The sequence below is a fragment of the Talaromyces proteolyticus genome (genome assembly GCF_021365285.1).
Source record: "Talaromyces proteolyticus strain PMI_201 chromosome Unknown BGW36scaffold_12, whole genome shotgun sequence".
NCBI lineage: Eukaryota > Fungi > Ascomycota > Eurotiomycetes > Eurotiales > Trichocomaceae > Talaromyces > Talaromyces proteolyticus.
The window spans coordinates 1,348,869-1,366,680 of record NW_025764288.1 but is presented as its reverse complement, the minus strand read 5'-3'; the positions used below and the strand labels follow the sequence as shown (position 1 = coordinate 1,366,680).

General features: G+C 45.0%; 8 protein-coding genes across 8 annotated transcripts; 5 read left to right on the top strand and 3 right to left on the bottom strand.

Moving 5' to 3' along the window:
- Nucleotides 1-266: 266 nt before the first annotated feature.
- On the top strand, nt 267-1,701 carry BGW36DRAFT_305585 (putative serine dehydratase domain-containing protein; the record flags this gene model as incomplete). Its single annotated transcript, XM_046212083.1, has 2 exons — nt 267-452; nt 517-1,701. 2 exons carry the CDS (start codon nt 267-269, stop codon nt 1,699-1,701), a joined length of 1,371 nt encoding a protein of 456 aa, XP_046067689.1.
- Nucleotides 1,702-2,447: 746 nt separating this feature from the next.
- On the top strand, nt 2,448-4,882 carry BGW36DRAFT_432144 (alpha-amylase; the record flags this gene model as incomplete). The annotated part of the gene is made up of 10 exons (XM_046221087.1): nt 2,448-2,701; nt 2,756-2,891; nt 2,952-3,090; nt 3,147-3,185; nt 3,242-3,357; nt 3,415-3,518; nt 3,586-4,092; nt 4,150-4,237; nt 4,302-4,466; nt 4,568-4,882. The coding sequence occupies 10 exons, from the start codon at nt 2,448-2,450 to the stop codon at nt 4,880-4,882; spliced, it is 1,863 nt and encodes a 620-aa protein (XP_046067688.1).
- A 678-nt stretch (nt 4,883-5,560) lies between these two features.
- On the top strand, nt 5,561-6,111 carry BGW36DRAFT_432143 (uncharacterized protein; the record flags this gene model as incomplete). Its single annotated transcript, XM_046221086.1, has 2 exons — nt 5,561-5,784; nt 5,832-6,111. 2 exons carry the CDS (start codon nt 5,561-5,563, stop codon nt 6,109-6,111), a joined length of 504 nt encoding a protein of 167 aa, XP_046067687.1.
- A 264-nt stretch (nt 6,112-6,375) lies between these two features.
- On the bottom strand, nt 6,376-8,035 carry BGW36DRAFT_54830 (uncharacterized protein). The gene has a single exon (XM_046222414.1). It carries the CDS (start codon nt 7,826-7,828, stop codon nt 6,641-6,643), a length of 1,188 nt encoding a protein of 395 aa, XP_046067686.1. The 5' UTR covers nt 7,829-8,035; the 3' UTR covers nt 6,376-6,640.
- A 127-nt stretch (nt 8,036-8,162) lies between these two features.
- BGW36DRAFT_388629 (CoA binding domain-containing protein) lies at nt 8,163-8,989 on the bottom strand. The gene is made up of 2 exons (XM_046217246.1): nt 8,672-8,989; nt 8,163-8,616 (listed from the first exon to the last, which is right to left on the bottom strand). Exons 1-2 carry the CDS (start codon nt 8,760-8,762, stop codon nt 8,237-8,239), a joined length of 471 nt encoding a protein of 156 aa, XP_046067685.1. The 5' UTR covers nt 8,763-8,989; the 3' UTR covers nt 8,163-8,236.
- Nucleotides 8,990-10,221: 1,232 nt separating this feature from the next.
- Nucleotides 10,222-11,512, top strand: BGW36DRAFT_439393 (uncharacterized protein; the record flags this gene model as incomplete). Its single annotated transcript, XM_046221500.1, has 3 exons — nt 10,222-10,626; nt 10,679-10,707; nt 10,762-11,512. Exons 1-3 carry the CDS (start codon nt 10,276-10,278, stop codon nt 11,510-11,512), a joined length of 1,131 nt encoding a protein of 376 aa, XP_046067684.1. The 5' UTR covers nt 10,222-10,275.
- Nucleotides 11,513-13,897: 2,385 nt separating this feature from the next.
- Nucleotides 13,898-14,361, top strand: BGW36DRAFT_388628 (uncharacterized protein). Its single transcript, XM_046217245.1, has one exon. It carries the CDS (start codon nt 13,959-13,961, stop codon nt 14,259-14,261), a length of 303 nt encoding a protein of 100 aa, XP_046067683.1. The 5' UTR covers nt 13,898-13,958; the 3' UTR covers nt 14,262-14,361.
- A 522-nt stretch (nt 14,362-14,883) lies between these two features.
- On the bottom strand, nt 14,884-16,959 carry BGW36DRAFT_465307 (uncharacterized protein). The gene is made up of 5 exons (XM_046222291.1): nt 16,626-16,959; nt 16,341-16,558; nt 16,119-16,236; nt 15,186-16,083; nt 14,884-15,128 (listed from the first exon to the last, which is right to left on the bottom strand). Exons 1-5 carry the CDS (start codon nt 16,816-16,818, stop codon nt 14,936-14,938), a joined length of 1,620 nt encoding a protein of 539 aa, XP_046067682.1. The 5' UTR covers nt 16,819-16,959; the 3' UTR covers nt 14,884-14,935.
- Between the last annotated feature and the right edge of the window lie 853 nt (nt 16,960-17,812).

The following is a 17,812-nucleotide window of genomic DNA, read 5'->3' as shown; positions in this document are numbered from 1 at the left end:
GGTCCTTCGGTACTAATATGCGGAGTAAGCAAGCAGCAAATCTAATTACTTGGTAACTAAATAGATTCTTATGTCTACTAGGCACTACTTAATCCCCAAAGGTCTGTATGTCGTCAGACGACTCGGCGGTTCTCGCCTGTATTCGATTCGGTAGAACTTTTAGGCGATGATTCTGCGGGGCATCTTTAAAGGATGAATTTCCTCCTTGTAGACCCTATTGCTAATTTTCTTTTTATTCGCAATTTCAGAGAAAATTTAAGCTTACCATGGAGTCCCTCAAGCTTCCTCAAGAAGAAACCATCAAGAGGTTCTTCATCGGCAAGGACATCGCCGACGTGCCCAAACCAGCGGTGGTCCTTGACAGAGCCATTATCAAGCGAAATTGCGATAGAATGCTACAAGCCGTGAAAAGTTTGGATGTTGGTTTCCGAACACATGTTAAAACTCACAAGGTGAATATATCCTCTTTTTTATCGTAATTATGTAAATCAGCTCATTTAGGCTAAACAGTAACAGACACAAGAAGTCGCTCAGCTGCAGGTGGGAGAAGAAAATACCGATGCCAATTTTGTTGTTTCAACAATCCAAGAAATCGATCATCTCCTCCCTTTATTCAAGAAACTGAAAAATCGAGGTCGCATGGTTAATGTCCTCTATGGAATCCCTCTTGTTCCTTCAAAAGTCACGAGGCTAGCAACACTTGCTAAGGAATTGGGAGAAAAGAGTATCACTGTTATGATCGACCATCCAGATCAACTGAGCTATTTGAGTAAATTTCACAATATTGCTAAATTTCCAGCATATGTTTTTCTCAAAGTCGATACGGGATATCATCGCGCTGGGCTCCCGCCGACAGCATTGAACAAGGACGGCTTACTCGAAAAGCTCGCAGAAGCAGAAAAGTCTGGACTCGCAAGGTTCTTGGGTGTCTATTCTCACAGTAGTCTCAGTTACACCGCTACAACATCAGAAGAGGCAATGACACATTTGACAAAGGAAATTGTTGGCTGTAACGAAGCCGTGAAACATAACCTGGATCTTCTGCCTAGGAATAGGGAGCTAATCATCAGCGTTGGCGCAACTCCACAAGTTCTCTCGTGTCAAAATCTGCTTTCAGATAGCAATTCGTCTTCTTCTCCAGAGGCCGAGACTTTAAAGGCCCTATTACGTGATCCGCTAGATGGCGCCGCGCAGGTTAAGATCGAGCTTCATGCCGGCGTATACCCAATACTTGACATGCAACAAATATCGACAAATGCTATCACCCCAGGCAGGCTTGAAGACGATATTGCCATTTCTGTAATTGCCGAGGTGTCTAGTGTATATAACAACGGCGAACGATCCAAGCCCGAAGCTCTCGTCGCTGCAGGAACGTTAGCCCTAGGCAGAGAGCCTTGTGCAAGCTATCCAGGGTGGGGCATTATTAGTTCCTGGAGACGAGCCTCAGCAGCTGCATCTAGATTAATTGTCGAGCGAATCAGCCAAGAGCACGCGATCATCTCGTGGGAGAATTCCACAGGTCAATCCTCGACCGAGATTCCTCTTCAGATAGGCCAAGCTGTGAGAATTTATCCCAATCATGCTTGTGTGACCGGTGCAATGTATGGCTGGTATTTGGTTGTGGACTCGAGCCTTGATACGGACAGCGCAAAAATCATTGATGTTTGGGTGAGAGCAAAAGGGCATAACTCAACGTTCTAAATTTGTGAATATTAGATTGCAAGGGCTGCCCGCATACTCCTGTTTTCTAAAAACTATCCATGACTTAAGATTAAAAGGGGCGTGTATACTCTTTATTACTCGGATTAAATCAAAAGATTATTTATAATTGATATACAGAAGCACCAGCCATGTTGAAATCTTCATTTTATATTTCTCGGACGTGGGAGCTCCATAATGCATCTATTTACTGCAGCCTTCTAGTAGGTATGTGCTATGAAACAAGTAAAAAACAATTTTTATTATTTTCAATCTCATTTGAAAATGCTTCTCGGTCATTCAATGTTGCTTTAGCTCAACTATTCAACTTCAACTAATGTTGACCAATTCCCGGGACGTATCATTGGCCCAAAAATATTAAAATTCAAAATTTCATCATAATCTCTAAAGATGTCATATTTTCCATGCTAGGAAAAGCTACACCCTATATCATCAATATTGGGTCGAAAGGTCGACGTTCATTAGGGTTTGTATTCTCGGGAATCTGCTCCGGGGATACGGCCTTAACCCATAGACCCTCGTAAGAATGACTTCAAGCCAGATACATTGAGGCAAAATTGTGGAAAAGTATTGTTAGAAGCTTTCAATTTCATCAATCGATTGATGCAAGGCTTATTCTATAGGAAGCAGTAAGAATGTAGAGCTTTCGCATTCTAAACTTGCGTCTGCCCACAGCTCACTACCACCCCGCGAGGAAAAATATTCCTTTTCAATCACCACTCACGGTAATGGCATGTCCACCCGAGATTCAAGAGACAGCTGTCAAGGCAAAAAAAGGAGAAGGAGGCCTGGTTGACGAAGAGCTGAAATGGTGGCAAACATCAACTGTATACCAAGTACTCGTACCAAGCTTTAAAGACACGAATTGCGATGGGACAGGGGATATCAATGGCGTGACAGAAAACATTGATTATTTGGCAGATCTCGGCATTGATATCATTTGGCTGACGCCTATATTTGATTCGCCCATGTATGATATAGGGTACGTTGCTCATTCTCGCTTCACAGCTTTATAACAATTGATGGGTTTGCACAGATATGATATTCGAAATTACATAGAAATTAATCCGGTGTTCGGGACACTAGATGACTTTGACCGATTAATAAAAACTGCCCATGAGCGAGGGTTGAAAGTCATTATTGATGTTGCGTTAAATCATACATCTATTGAGGTGATGTTTTACAAGTCTTCAAAGCCTATAAAAAAGGACTAATAATGAAGAAATGTATAGCACGAATGGTTTCGAGAATCTCGAGCTAGTCGAAAAGACCCCAACGGACCGAAACGAGACTGGTATATCTGGCACCCCGGCAATATTGGTGAAAAGGGCGAAAGAGTTCCCCCAAACAATTGGGAAAGCGCATTTGGAGGTTGGGAGATTTGACTTTGAGATTATAAACCCTGAAGTCAACTGATGGACAGATAGGCTCAGCGTGGACATTTGACCCCGTTGCGGGAGAGTATTGTATTGCCTCCAGAACCATTCTAGCGCGGCGACCGGAAGGCTAATAGGAGCTATAGACATGCACATCTTCGGAGACAAGCAGGCAGATATAAATTGGGAAAATGAAGACGTTCGACAAGAATTATACAAAGCGTTGCGTTGGTGGCTTGATAAAGGCTTAGATGGGTTTCGGGTGAGTAAGCCCATATATCAAGGAAACTCCAATCTCGCATTGACGAATAATCGTTAGCTGGACTGTATAAACCTCATCTCTAAAGATCAAGGCTTCCCGGACGCTCCCGAGATCAAGGAAGGGGCCGAATTACAGCAAGCAAACGTCTGGTTCGCGAACGGGTATGACTTTCTCGCTCATCTACACGAGTATATGCTGAAATTAGAGACGAAATTTTGATTTTGCTAGTCCCAAAGTGCACGAGTATTTGCAGGAATTACATGAAAACGTATTTTCAAAATACGACATTGTAACCATAGGGGAAATGTCATGCGGCATAACATCGGATCAAGCAGCTGAATACCTATCAAAGTACAAACCCCGTCGCGAACTCAACCTACTAATCCAATTCGAGCACGTCGAGCTCGATTGTCACAATGGCGATAAATGGATGCTTCGAGAGTGGGAGCTCTCGGAGCTGAAGGCTATTCAAGAAGACTGGCAGAACAAAATGCTAGATTGCGGCTCCTGGATGACGCTGTGGATGGAAAATCATGATCAGCCACGGGGTATATCCAGATTCACTACTTCAATGCCCAGGTTTCGCGGCTTTTGTGCCAAAATGCTTGCCATGTGGCTATGTACCTTGCGCGGAACTCCGCTTATTTACCAAGGACAGGAGCTCGGTATGGTCAATCCGGGGTCTTTTTGTCCGGAGATGAATCAGGATGTGGAAACTGTTATGTACTGGGAGTCGTAAGTAAATTCTCTCAACTTATTATCTTTTTTTATAAGTCTAAATGCCCTCGACAGTGTCAAAGACAAAGATGAACATAAAATCGAACTTGCCAAAAAGGCTATTCTACAAAAGGGTCGAGATAACACCCGAATTCCCATGCCGGTGAGTAATGGCTTGTTTTATACACCTTTTATGTATCCATGACGCAGTCGTTAACGGACACCAGTGGAATCCTGAAACCAATAGAGGCTTTTGCAGTGATGTAGAACCGTGGATGCCAGTTCCTGGAGATGAACTGGATTGGTGTATAGATAATCAACGGTCAAACCCTAGCTCAGTCCTGAACTTCTACCGAAAGATACTCAGAATGCGAAAATCGCATGTTGCTCTGGTATGTCCGAGCCCAACTACCCTATGTCCCTTATTCTCTTTCCTTGTGCTTCACTTTCTTATATTCTTCCACTACCTAATACAAAACCCACCATATATTAGTTGAAAGGTACAGTCCAAATTCTGGACATACCAAACCCGTACACTTATACTTTCATTCGGCGGTACAAGGAGATGAAATATCTAATTGTGCTGAATTTTTCTCCCGGTGCAGTTTCTTGGACAGGACGGAACAAGTCTATCGATTTAACTGACGCAAAGTTGCTGCTGTCGAATTATGACTATCACTCCCCAGACGTTGTGAAAGACCCGTTAGTGGTCAGGCCGTACGAAGGATTGCTGTATCAACTCAGACCAGGGGATCCGGAAGACGTACCAACGGAAAATACTGCAGATTATCTTCCGAATAGTACCTAAGGGCTAAATTTTTGTATCTAGTGACCGGCATATTTATCTTTAGGACAGTGTAATGAAGAAAGACTTGAAACATGGCACGGCGTTTCTAAAGGAGATTTACCATTCGGAGTCTTCCCTAGACCAAAACTCGCTTGTATGCGCATATGTTTTCATCGTACAAATTCTAGTAAACAATATATTGTCACGCTTACCACGCACTCCTCGCATGAACGCGTTCCTCAGCCCGTTATCCTGCTCAAATCAGCATTGTAGTGTGATTGGCGAGATCGGCAGGGATCGATAGCAAAGTCCTCAACATCCATCCTACATTCCAATCTTAGATTTCAACAAGCTAGTTGGAGCAAGACATGAGCGGTTACTTGCAGCTAAGGGGGGAAAAAAGGCTGAAAGATGCGACAAAGAATGTTGCTGCGTATCTGTTAATAAAGATGACAGGAATCCCAGGGTCATCAGCCCTTCGGTTTCTGACTTTGTGAATGTTTTTAGATCTCTTGTCGTTCCTTACCCCCGGGACTGTTCATTGCTCGTTCTAGCCTTACACTTTTTTACATTGCCAACTTCTAGGTCACGCCTTACTACTAACGCGCAACATAGCGCCTATTACAAGTATTCTCGCGTCCGCACTCATGCTGTCGGTGCAAGGGCGGAGAGAAAGAAAGGTCGACGAGTTCACATGATATGGATTCCTCCGACGACATCATCGAGGATCTTGCCAAACGTCAAGCCGACGATATCGGTGGTCTCGCTAATAGCGCTTCTGGTGCAGCCAATGGCATGGTTGGCAGTCTTGCAAAACGCCAATTGGGTGGCGTAACCGCCAGCGTCCTCAGCAACCCTGGGACAGCTGCTAGCCATCTCGGAAAGCTTGTCACAGGCAAACACTATCGGGACGATGAGATGCAGTAATAGCTGCCGCAGCAGTCCTACTCACTGCCGCAAAACCGCATAGTGACGACAATTATGAGGAAATGTCTGGTCCTGAAGAGGTTGCAAAAGAGGTGGCCGAAAGGGAGAAGACCGCAGAGGAGGCTACCAAGACATTTCCTTCCCCTTCGAACAAAGGTCCTGCCAAAGGGCCGCTAGGCAAAAGACAAGTTCCTCCAATTGCTGGCACTGACCTCCCGATGGTTGTCAAGGCTGTCGTTGCAAACCCATCAATGATGGTGGCTCCTCTGACCAAGTGTGTAAGTACCCCTGGAGTTGACTTGGAGGCCGTTCTTCCGAATTAAGAATCTAGATTGGCCTAGATGTCGTCGTTCCGATCTGCTTTGTACGAGAGGCCTCCTTTCCTCTCAGTTTCTTGGTGCGATCTGGGCTAGCTTCACTTTACCTACTGCCATACCTTTACTCTAGTATGGGCGATGTTTAGGACTCGGTGCCTTCCTATGGCCATTCCTTATCGAGTCCTCTGATGTATCAATTATTCTTCTTCCTACCCGTTTCATTGATGGTCCTGGACAGTTTCTTCGAGGTTTCGGATTGCAAGTATCAGGGTTGTCATTTCAGTGTCGTAACGGTCATCATAGCGATGCCCACGCAGTAAGAGCTAGACTAAGGACTAAATACACCTTGGTAGTGACTTCAGTAGCGAAGGCCGAAAAGCAATGCTGTTGCCATGATATGCAAAGCAATTTTCTCTGTAAGTGAAAGGACTTTGGGATTAAATAAATAAAAGTGGTAGTGGTGTTATGGACTAGCGATAGGGTATCATCAGCCTCGTTGCTAACGAGAGGACAAAATAAGAAACAAGAAATTAAATCAAGGGTTGCCCGACTGCTCATCGTCAAGGTCCATTTCATCAACCTCAACGCGAGAGCCAAGGGCTTCACGACCTTCACGAATTAACGCCTTGAGCTGGTCGTTCATTTTCTGGAAACTAGCATCTTCTTCGCGTTCGCGCCGTCGAAACTTGGCTGCAAATCGTTGTGCATCTCTAGAAGCGGGGCTGTTTTGATTCGATGTCCTAGTGGGACTCACTGGTGGTTTGGTAGGCGTGGATGGACGCGCAGCTGATGATAATGACAGCCCATTTGATGGACGACTAGGATTTAGAGTCGGTCTCTTATTCATCGCTCGAGGAAGGCCGCCAATCGAACGTCGTGGTTGGGGGCGATATGCACTACTCCGTCGCGGGACTTTGCGAGCAAAATGCGTGGGGCTTTCACTTCGTGAAGGCGAAATTCTTGTGGATGGTGACTCGGGAACGAGAACCCAAGTTTCTCGATCCCGGACTTGCTCAGCATCTACTTCGTCCTCGGGATATTGGCCCGGGATTGGTGTCGACGCTGACTTTGAACGTGACTTTGATGCACTGGGTTGGTCTTGGTGATGTACCATCTGCCAGGTAGTTGTATCTGCAGTCATCGGCTGCAGCGATGATTGTGATGTTACTGTATATCCTTGGCCTCCCCCAGCAGAGAAGCCTCGAAAAGCGCTGGTCCAGCAAAAGTCCCAGACCTTCCCAACAACGGTAAACATAGTGCGACCCCATCCTGGGGTCCCGCTTGACACAGAGGGAGTATATGGCATAGCTGTTTCTGTCGCGTCACTACGACTGCGCTTGCGATTTTCAACGTCTTTATTTTCAGCAGTCTGGTTGGGTGTTGCTGGTCGAACATTATTTTCACGGTATCGATTGGGCCGGTAATCGAGCTCCTCTACAAGGATCTCTTTCGTCTCCTTCAAGTCAAGGCGCTGCTGGTCCTCGCCACCGTTAGCCAAAATATAGTCGGTGTTTACTAGCGGCGCTGGGCTTTCCAGTTCGACAGAAGACACGGGGTCGCAGAGGGGCGGGCGCTCGTCGGGTGCCTCACGACGCAGCCGTTTGCGAGTACCGCTATACTCAGGGGATGGGTAAAAGGACGAGGACGATGAGGGTGTGCGAGGGGGTTGAAAAAGCTGCGACTGGACCCGGAAGGGCGCGTCGAAATTGCTGAACGACGCCATCTGGACCAACCCTGGCGGCGACGAGCGAGGGCGCCGTCAATAGAAGAAGCACGAGACTGCAGCTGCGGATGTCACACAGGCACCATCGACCATAATAAAGGGGGTACCGGGCGACTGCGTTGAAAGAACACCAGCGATACGGCAGTGCAGCTACTGCGGCCGGATCATCGCGATGATCGTAATACTGTGCTTAATGTTTTGTTCTGTAACTATCGAAAGACGATTGATTGTTGACGCTTGTTGGGGAAGGCGCAGCTCTGGCGGGGCCGCGCATCACCGGGACACCCAGTCCGACCAATCAGCGCGCAGGGATCACGCGACTGCGAAAAAGCAATAACAAAAATATCACAGATCATTTAATAGTTTAATAACTTAATGTTTCATCATTCGACAATATTAAGTACACCCTTACAGCTTCTGCTGCTTCCACACTCGCCCAGCAGCCTCTAGTCCATCCTCTCCGTCCACCAGCACACACCACCCCTCGCTGCCCAGACCGCCATCGCCGCCAATCGCTGCCTCGAAATTGGCCCGCGCAAAAGCAAGCACCTCGTCGTCAAACGTGCCTGGCTGCAGCCACACCGCCTGAATTCCAACCTGTTGCGCCTCCTTCAGCAGCGCTAGCGATACGGGCGGTGGCGTGACGAGAGAAAGCGAGGTCTCTGCTGGCTCCGGCAGGGCCTTGGGCGACGACGCAGTCGGGTACTCGCGCGATGGCAGCTTGATGCTCTGATCTCGAGGGTTGATTGGAGTGACAGGCAGTGAATGCTGGTGATACCATGCGAGGACTGTGGTTGAAATCAGCAACCTTTAGCAAGACTCATAAACTGTTATTATACACACTTTTATAGCCAAACTTGCGTGGGTCGTTGCTGGCACCGGCCACAGCGAACCGAGGCGACGCAAAGAAGCGCGCAACCGCAGCTTCGGTCATTTTTGTCCGTAATGAAGCTGGCGGTGAAAATCAGGTAGGCTGTTGATAACGTAGTGCTTTGATCTTTCAGCCTTGTGTTGCTAGATTGACGTCGGAAACAATTGTAGATGGCGGAGATGAGGGGCAAGGCTAATGACGTGCTCAGCCCCGGAATTTGCCGCCCACGCATTGCTATATGACAATATAACATAAGAATATAATAACATGACGATATAACAGAACTGATGCAAAACTACATGATATCCATTGAATCCAGTGCATTCAGCTTTGCCCGTCTCTTGGTGGTTTCCACAATGGTGACTAGCTAGTATTGGATCAAACATCAATGATGTACAGCTTACAACATATCAAATTAAAACTGGTGTCGACATTACATGTGTATCAGCATTCTACTGATGATTTTTTGGAGTACATTGCCCACCTTGGCGTCATCTCATATCAATCTATGATCATTGAATGAAGTGTATTTTTTCACAATTGTACGCTTTGAAATATCATACGTCAAATAGCTGGCAGCAGGCAACTAAGACAACCGAGGATGCCTGTGTGCCATACAATAGATAAATCCTTCTGGTATGGATCTGGTATGGACCATAAACCGTAGATGGGAATACGAATTAGAAAGATCCTAGAGTTTTCTCTCTGTTATCTAAACTAGTCAGGTATATAAAAGCCGTCCTCGGCAGTTCGGACCGAGGGCTGACATCTTCAGGGTCCCCCAACATTGAATCCAAAGCGGGGGCGTGCATCATCTACAATACACATCGATATTGATATTGATAGTGATATTGATATTTTTTTATGAATATCCAGAGCCGCAATGCTTTACAGTTGTAGAGACCGGCCTAAAATTTGATATTTTGGAAAGTAAAAGTCGAGGAGTAATATGGAAACTAAAAATGCGTCTTTCTCAAGCTTGTTGCTCTGGTGGAGTCCTCGCATGGTATTTAATATCTGCTAATGAAAGCTGAAGAGAAAGAAAGCAATGAATGGCCACATAGTTGAGTCATATCCAAATTGGGTTCCGCTTCTGTCACTGCCCAAGTGCTGCCGCTCTTGCTAATATCGACAAAGAGGTAAGAAGATGCACTACAAACTACTGAGGGGATATAGCTAGGCAGGTATGTTATGGTGCTGTATGAGTTCCTCGGTCCGTTCCTTGGTACGCTCCTCTACGTCCATGGTAGTTGAATCAAATGTCATCACTACATGCACCTCCTGTTTTCACGTGAAGATCAATATCACCTTCCGCAGTGAGCAGACTGATCGTTTTCTTTCTCGAAGCTGCATCAGCGAGTATTTATTGATATTATACTTGTTGCGATCTCTTCCTGCCCTCGCCCGCTCCTTCCTCCCCCTTCTCCATCCTCTTCCTTCTTTCTCGTCCCCACTCCTGCTCTGCTTCTCTTCTCTCTTGTCAATTGATGAGTTCCTATTACTTCGTAGTCACTTGATGAGATGCACATTCTGCCTATCTTTTTGATAACACTACCCCTGAATCAGACTTGGATAAATGGATAATTCAAAGCTGCGAAACCACTGGGGTGTGTCCTTCAAATGGACAGAACTACATCAAACCCGGGAACAGCTGCGGCCGCAGATGTTCACATATGATAAGCTTGCGAATGATTGTGTTAAGAGACTTAATGAACTATCGCCTCCCACCAAAACAAACTCGACTAGTGAATCTAACCGTCCTCCTAAAAGAGATCTGTTCGCTCTGCTGGAAAAACATGCAGATGACGACTCAAAACTGAAACAACTCTGGACCGAAATCAATACTGTCCCAGAATGGGTTGACTGGGAACAGGTCAAGCGAGGCCAGGAGGTTTTCTTCCGTTACGGTCTTGCGGTGTTGAACGTGGTATGTTTGCCATAAATAGAAGTGATAACCCCGATACTAACGACTATTGAAGCTCAATTTCGAAAGCCTTCTAGGTGGGATGTAAGTTCTGCAATGCGTGAGAAATTCTACACAATTCGACTAAGGTCCTCTTAGGGGTTCACCTCGTGTTGTTGAGACTTTAGCCAGAACTGGCGGCTTTTCAGCAACTGTTGTACGACGCAGGTTGCTCGAAACCCTTCAACACGTACTTCAAGTCTCTCTCTCCCTGGACTCCATCAAGCCTGGAGGCTCTGGGCATCAATCCTCTGTTCGAGTTAGGCTGCTACATGCCTCCGTTCGCTCTAAGATCCTGGATCTTGTGGACCAAGACCCCGATTACTACGATGTTCAGAACTGGGGTGTTCCAATCAGTGACCTTGATTGCATTGCAACAATTAACACATTTTCAACAAGTGTGGTGTGGCTGGGCCTTCCTCGGCAAGGTATTCGGCTCCGCGAGCAAGAAATTGTTGATTACATTGCGCTTTGGAGACTTGTGGGTTATTATATGGGCACCCCCAACGAGGCTTTTGCAACAACAGCTACTGCAAGAGCTATGATGGAATCTCTCCTTGTTTCTGAAGTCCATCCAAAGGAGACTGGCATTGTCCTCGCCAAGAACATCGTCATTGGTCTTGAGAACACATTTCCTACATTCACTTCCAAGGAATTTATGGATGCCATGGCCAGACAACTTAATGGCGACCAGCTTGCTGATGATCTTGACATACCAAGAACTAGCCTATACTATCAGATCCTCATATATGGATACTGCTTTGTTGTCATGACTATCGCTTATGGGAACCGCTTCTTCCCTGTCTTTGACAAGGCGTCAATTGCAGTATCTCTCCCCTTTTATCTATGAATGTTGCTATATACATGTAGTTTCTAACTTTTTAATTTTCCAGTTTCGCCGGAAGATATATTACATGATTATCACAAGCAAGCAGGGCTTGCGAGAGGAGAGCGTGTTTGATTTTAAATACATACCTACCCTCTCACGCAGAACAAAGCTGGGGAAACGCAAGGAACAAAAGGTTACCGAGGTGGGCTTGGAAACACTAGCACAGCTTGGAGTAGTGGCCGCCTGCAGTTCGGTGGCTACTGCGCTATATTTAGCTTTCATTACCTTCTCTATGCTGGTATCGCTGAAGCCGCTTATTGAGTTGTAATAATTTGTCTGCCGGTTTTAAGCGGAGGTATCATTAAACTTATTTTGTATCCAGAATGAGTGAATACGTCAGGTTACTTCCAACTACTAGCTGACTCTGTAGGCTATAGCAGTTACATAATGAAACTTTTTAGCAAAGGACTTTGAACTAATCCAAGATGTTGGTGATAAGGCATACCTCAAGGCTGGTTACTGGGTGAATATGTATATTCCGATTCACACAATCTATCGCTCAAAGGGCGAAAGTATTTGCACTATTAGTTTCAATATAATGAGTAGGAAATATTATAATAATCTCAGAAAGTCACCCAAAGATTAGCTTATACATAGCTACTATTAAGCCTACTTTTAAGATAGCAACTGATGCTGCTGATAAGTATCTCCCACTTACTACTGAGTTATTTATCCCTCATCTTCGTTATATATAGTTAATCTATGTGTTTTCTTTTATATTTATGCTTTTTTTCTGATAGTTGCTTTAGTCGTTTTTATTAAATAGCGGTGCCACATTGTTTTGTCAAGTAATTGATATGCTGAGTTATTCATAAATTCTGTTTACAATATTATTACCTACACTTTCATTGGCCGACTTCGTAATTTTAACCTATACATAGTGCAATAATACACAATATAAAAGCTGTAATAACAATCAAAGAAATTAGCGCCCCATATGTGTATGACTTTTTGTGCCCACCTCCTTATTAGCCGCTTTAATATCCTCAGCTTAGTTCCGCCCTAGATTCATCCAGGTTGGTTTCGTAATACCTCACAATGTATGTCTGTATCTAGTTAGATTAGGTATTAGTTACCTCAGTCCAGAAATCAGGCTTAGGTTGGTTCTCCAGCTTAAAGGGAAGGAACTAATTGAAATCTTTTTGTATATCTTGCAATATAAGCCTCGTCGGCTTTGAACAGACTTCGGGTCGAAGCCTTTTACTTTCCTATAAACTAAACTGACCCAGATCATCCTAGTAGACCTGCTGTTTAGCCTCAACATCCCGCGGTGCAGCTTCAAATCACCCACATCGAGTCTATCCAGACACCCCCGGACACGGCTCTATTCCTACGTGTTACAATCGCTGCTATTTTTTGTCTAACTATAGCATTGTGTTGCATTAATTTCATAGGCTATCATTATCTGACTTTCCTGTACACTAAACCTATTCAGGCTACTTTTGACATACCGCGTGCGGCAGCGCGCGTCCAGTATCGTAGCGTGAGGGAGGAGATATGGTTGGGTGTGAGCGGGCTTAAAAGAGGACAAAAAAGGGGGGTCGGAGCTAGACATTGTGCTAAAAGATCAAATTTGAAAAAATCAAAACACTTTCCTGAAGGAGTGAAAAACAAGCAGCGAATAGTTGCGGTGCGTGGTAGTTCCATACTGATCATCTAAATTCCGACATAAATTTTTTCGTTCAAGATGGGAATGTAGCTAATTTCAAATAATATTTATTATCTCCACCACAATAAGGTCAAATGGGAATAGAATAGTTACTCCTGTTGGTGAAGCCCCAATCTGCTCTAAAATTGAAGATTGCACCTTTGCGCAGCGTCGGGACTTCTACGTCAAAGTGGAAATCGCTCACTAGGATTTTAGACCTCGCTTACCAAGCAGTATAAATAGATCTGCACTTCCCCCCAAATGGATAGTTTATCTATACATATGTAACTTCGGCCCCGGTAGGATCATCACCCTCTCATGATGCCATCTACGTATACCTCTATACCGACCGACGAGAATGCCACCTCTGATTCTAATAACCCACCCCCCTCATCGAAGAGACGATGGACCCCCAGTGTTTTCTATCCAATCATCGCGATCGCCCTCGCCCTTTTAGTTGCAGTGCTGGCTTTTCAATGGATCACTAGTCAAGATTCTTCCAACATATGGCGATGGAAGATGTTTCCATCCTTTCTGAATGATCCTCCGCAACCTCCACGCTACACAAACTGCGGGGACACGCCAGCAGAAGCTCGAAAGCGCAACTGTTCATTTGATCTTCTTAGCTTTAGTTGGCAAACTCAGGAGTGTCATGACAAGGATTTGCTCGATCACTTTTTATCATATCACCAAAATACAACTTGGAAATACTATCGTGGCCGTTCTGCAAATGCTTCCGAGGCTCATGACGAAGTTCCTATGGAATTGGCGGTCCTCGGAGAAGACCGTCTATTTGTAAGCTGGGAATATCATATTGTCCACTGTACCTATATGTACATGGCCATGCATCGTGCTTATACAGTACGTGGATATATTGACTCGCACCTTGATGACTGGAATCATACCAGACACTGTCAGAAGATTCTTTTGGAGAGGAACATGGAAGATGTGGATATTTCTACAGTTGGTTTTTTACGATTTCCCGAATGTAGGGCTGTCTGGGATGTCGGATTCGCTGGGAGCCCACAAAACGAGAAGATGCCATGGACTCGTTACGATTAATGGGGTTCGATAATTAAGCAAGACGCTATAGGAAGCCACGGTATTGCTCAACTGGAGACGTGCGACCGTGAGGCCATAGTTTCATAATAATACCAAGACGATGGCATTTAGCAACAAGGTATTCTTCAGCTAGATTGAGACCTTCGAGTATCAAGGAATAGTTCAGTCAAAGGGCCAACCCGATTTATGGCAGAAAATTTAAGAACTATACTTTTGGTTTCCACAGAGGACAAGTCCAGCGATGTAGAGAGATGTTCTATAGGTGCAGATTCACAGCTATTGGCGGTTTTGGAGCAAGAGGAAGAAGGTACGAAAAGAAGTAGCAAAAGCGAGAGTGGGGGATGATCGCACCGTGTTGTGCACAGGAGGAGAATTTCGTAAGCTACTCAGAGGTTGGATCGAACGAGAAATACGGCCGGGTTCTATGAGGTGTGGTGTATGAAGGAAAGGCATGAAACTTGCCAAGACAAATCAGACTTGAACATCTGTTAAGTTAACAAATATTGAAGAAACGGTATAAGGTGCGACATATGTGCAGAAATCTAACGTATAATCATACTGTTACACTGTATTCCTCTGTATATCTTATCGACTTCAGGCATGAAAATCTTCCAAACACGCTGAAAAGGAAAGAAGGCCATTGGGCTAAGGATAATGCTCCACCATGGAATGCATTAACATGGTTGAGCTGCATAACGAAGCTCCAACATGACTCTGTGTACATCATGATTGGTGCATGCTCTGCCATGGAGTAAATCATCTGCGATCAGCTGCATAGGCTCGAGAAGATTCATCTTGTTTCTGTTATCTTCGTGAATCGTCGATGAAATTATTTTTAGCTCCGTCAAGGTGACAGAAGTATCCCTCCTATTAATTGGTTCAGGTTAGCTTTTACATTCAATACACCCAATGGTCGATACTTACACGGTGTTGGCTAGTATTGGAGAGCATAAGAATAAAATGGCGGGACCAAGTTCCTCTGTCAAGATGGACCACCTTTTTCCATAGCGTTTGCGATTGTGGAATCGGGCTCGTAAATATGTTTTGCGTTTATCATTGTACTGGTCCCAGTCGGGATGACTGTTCCGAAGAACAGAGTCAATCATTCTAGTCAATTTGCCCTGCCCAATGCCGAGCTGCTTCCGTCCTGGTCTCTCCTCTAGTGAATCGTGCATCTTCCAATTATTGACCGTATTCTGAAATTGCAGGTAAAGAATTACCAACGCTACACGTTCTCGGATTGGATCAGTTTGGATAGAGCGGTCGAGCTGACATAAACATAAGTAGACGATTTTTAGATTCTCGTGGCCGGAGCCTTCAAGGGGGTTTGGAAGATTCTGTTGCCCCCATAGACCGTTCTCTTTCCAGTAGGATAAGTTGACCTCGAGTATTTCCAGAAAGTCTTCCCGGATGCAGTTTGCTGATATGGCTTGAATATTAGAGCGGGACCTTTCTGAGGCCTCAAGAGAGTGACTGTCATGAGCTGTGGAAAACTGATCATCTACTTCGCAAGATCGCGCCAAGGGTAGAATGTTAAGGCTATCATAGTGTATCTCTTCTGAGTCATTCGCGGCTGCAAGTGGCGTAGGTGGTGTGTTGAACCCCTGGACATTGGGGAGGCTGCAAAATTCCATGGTGGATATCACACCATCGTTGGCAATAGATTCACTGTTTGTGGTCTCCTCAGGTATTGAAGACATAGGGGGCGTTATCGTTGCGAAGGGATTGTTGAAAGTCATAGGGTTGATACAAAATAGGCTGTTTTCGCTCGCGCTTGGCTCAATATCATCGTAATTCATCCATGGAGAACAGGACCTGCTAACTATGCATTATTTGTTAGCACACAATCTCCAGTACCGTCGCGAGAAGGTGAGAAAAACGTGCCGTTGTTCCAAAACAAACCCGACAGTGACTCATGAGCAGGATCATTTCCATCTTCTCTTGTCTCCAACGGCTCCGCGATAGAGGTAAGAACCTATGCAACTTCTATAGTTAGCTCATCCTAGTTGAAGGTGTATTCTCTATTCAACAACGGGCTATATTGACTCATATCGATATGAATATTAAGTTGAGCATTACCTCTGCTTCAGTAGATCGAGAATTATAACTTCTACTCCCAGTGCGCCGATATGATGCTATCCTTCGACAATGTTCATTCTCTCCTGGAGAAGCGCGAGCGGTATGCATTATATTTGTCATCAATCCTTTCCTTGTCTTCCTTTTTGCTAAAACGCCTCTATGAGGGGTGGTTCTAGGATTGCCAGTACGTTTACTTGGCTGCTGGTCTCGCAATTCCCCTTGATCAATGTGCGAGATGTCAATCCACATTGAATTAACTTTAAAGCGCGTCTGCACACCACGTACCTGCTAACTGTGACAGTCCTTGATCCTCAAGGACCAAAATCAATTTGGATACTCCTCCAAAATGGTGGCTCTCAATCCTGTACGGGGACAAGCGAGAGGAGAACGCTTCAATTGGGCCCTCCTCATTGTCCTCAAGGAAAGACTTGACCGCGGTAATAAATTGTGACATACTAGGTTGTTTGATCGACGACATTATGGTACAATTTCAGATGCCCCCAAAGCCATCGTAAGTATTCTAGGGGTATCCTTGGGTTTGAATCACGTCCAAAGACAATATTTATCTGGTTAAAAAGAAGCTAGAAACAACCCCCAAAGGAATATCTAGAGGTTTTGGTTAGTCTTCTTACAATACAGCAATTTCCACAACCGATCATCACTAGCAAGAATCCACACTGGCCTCTTTGAGTACACAAAGATAACTTTCAGCTCTGTGTGGAGTAATTAGCCGTAAGGAAATAAGAAAATCCCGAGGCTATAACCGGAGTCACCGGGCTTAACTCTATACTAAGGCGATAACACATAGGGGATATTGCAATGTATAACGGTGGAAATCCTAGCGTCCCATGCTTCCTAATTGAGCAGTCGGTTACCCGATGATCAGCACTAAAATGTAGGGAGGTACCCACCGCCGATATGATATTACCCGATTAGTGATTAGCCTAACAATACCGTTAATACTACGCTTAAACTCAAAATAAGAAAACCGGGGAGCAAACTGGTAGCGTGGTTTCTCTAAATTCAGAAACTAAATTAGTAATCATACACTGGAAAGGGGAGACACATGTCCGCAATAATTACTTTGTTAGATGCCCTTACATCTGTTTAGTATCTTCGCACCTTCGGAGTCTCTGGACGGGGGCATACCTAACTTGGGGCTCTATGAGGTATTTTTTTTTCGCTGAGCTAACACTTCCTGAAGACATACTAAATTCTCACCCCAATCACGAATTTTCCAACGGTGGCATTGGCTGACAAAAACTGCACGGACCACTGAATGCGAAGAGAGCTTTCATTGATCGGCTACCCGACACTCGATCGATGAGGTTGGGATAACGAGATATCATTGTTTGAACGAATGCAGATCGCTATGGCGAATTAGCTCAGCCATTATTACGATATCGCGAAGAAGCCATTAAGAGAGCCATTGTTCCCTCGAACCCATATGAGTGGGATTAGAATCGCTTAAG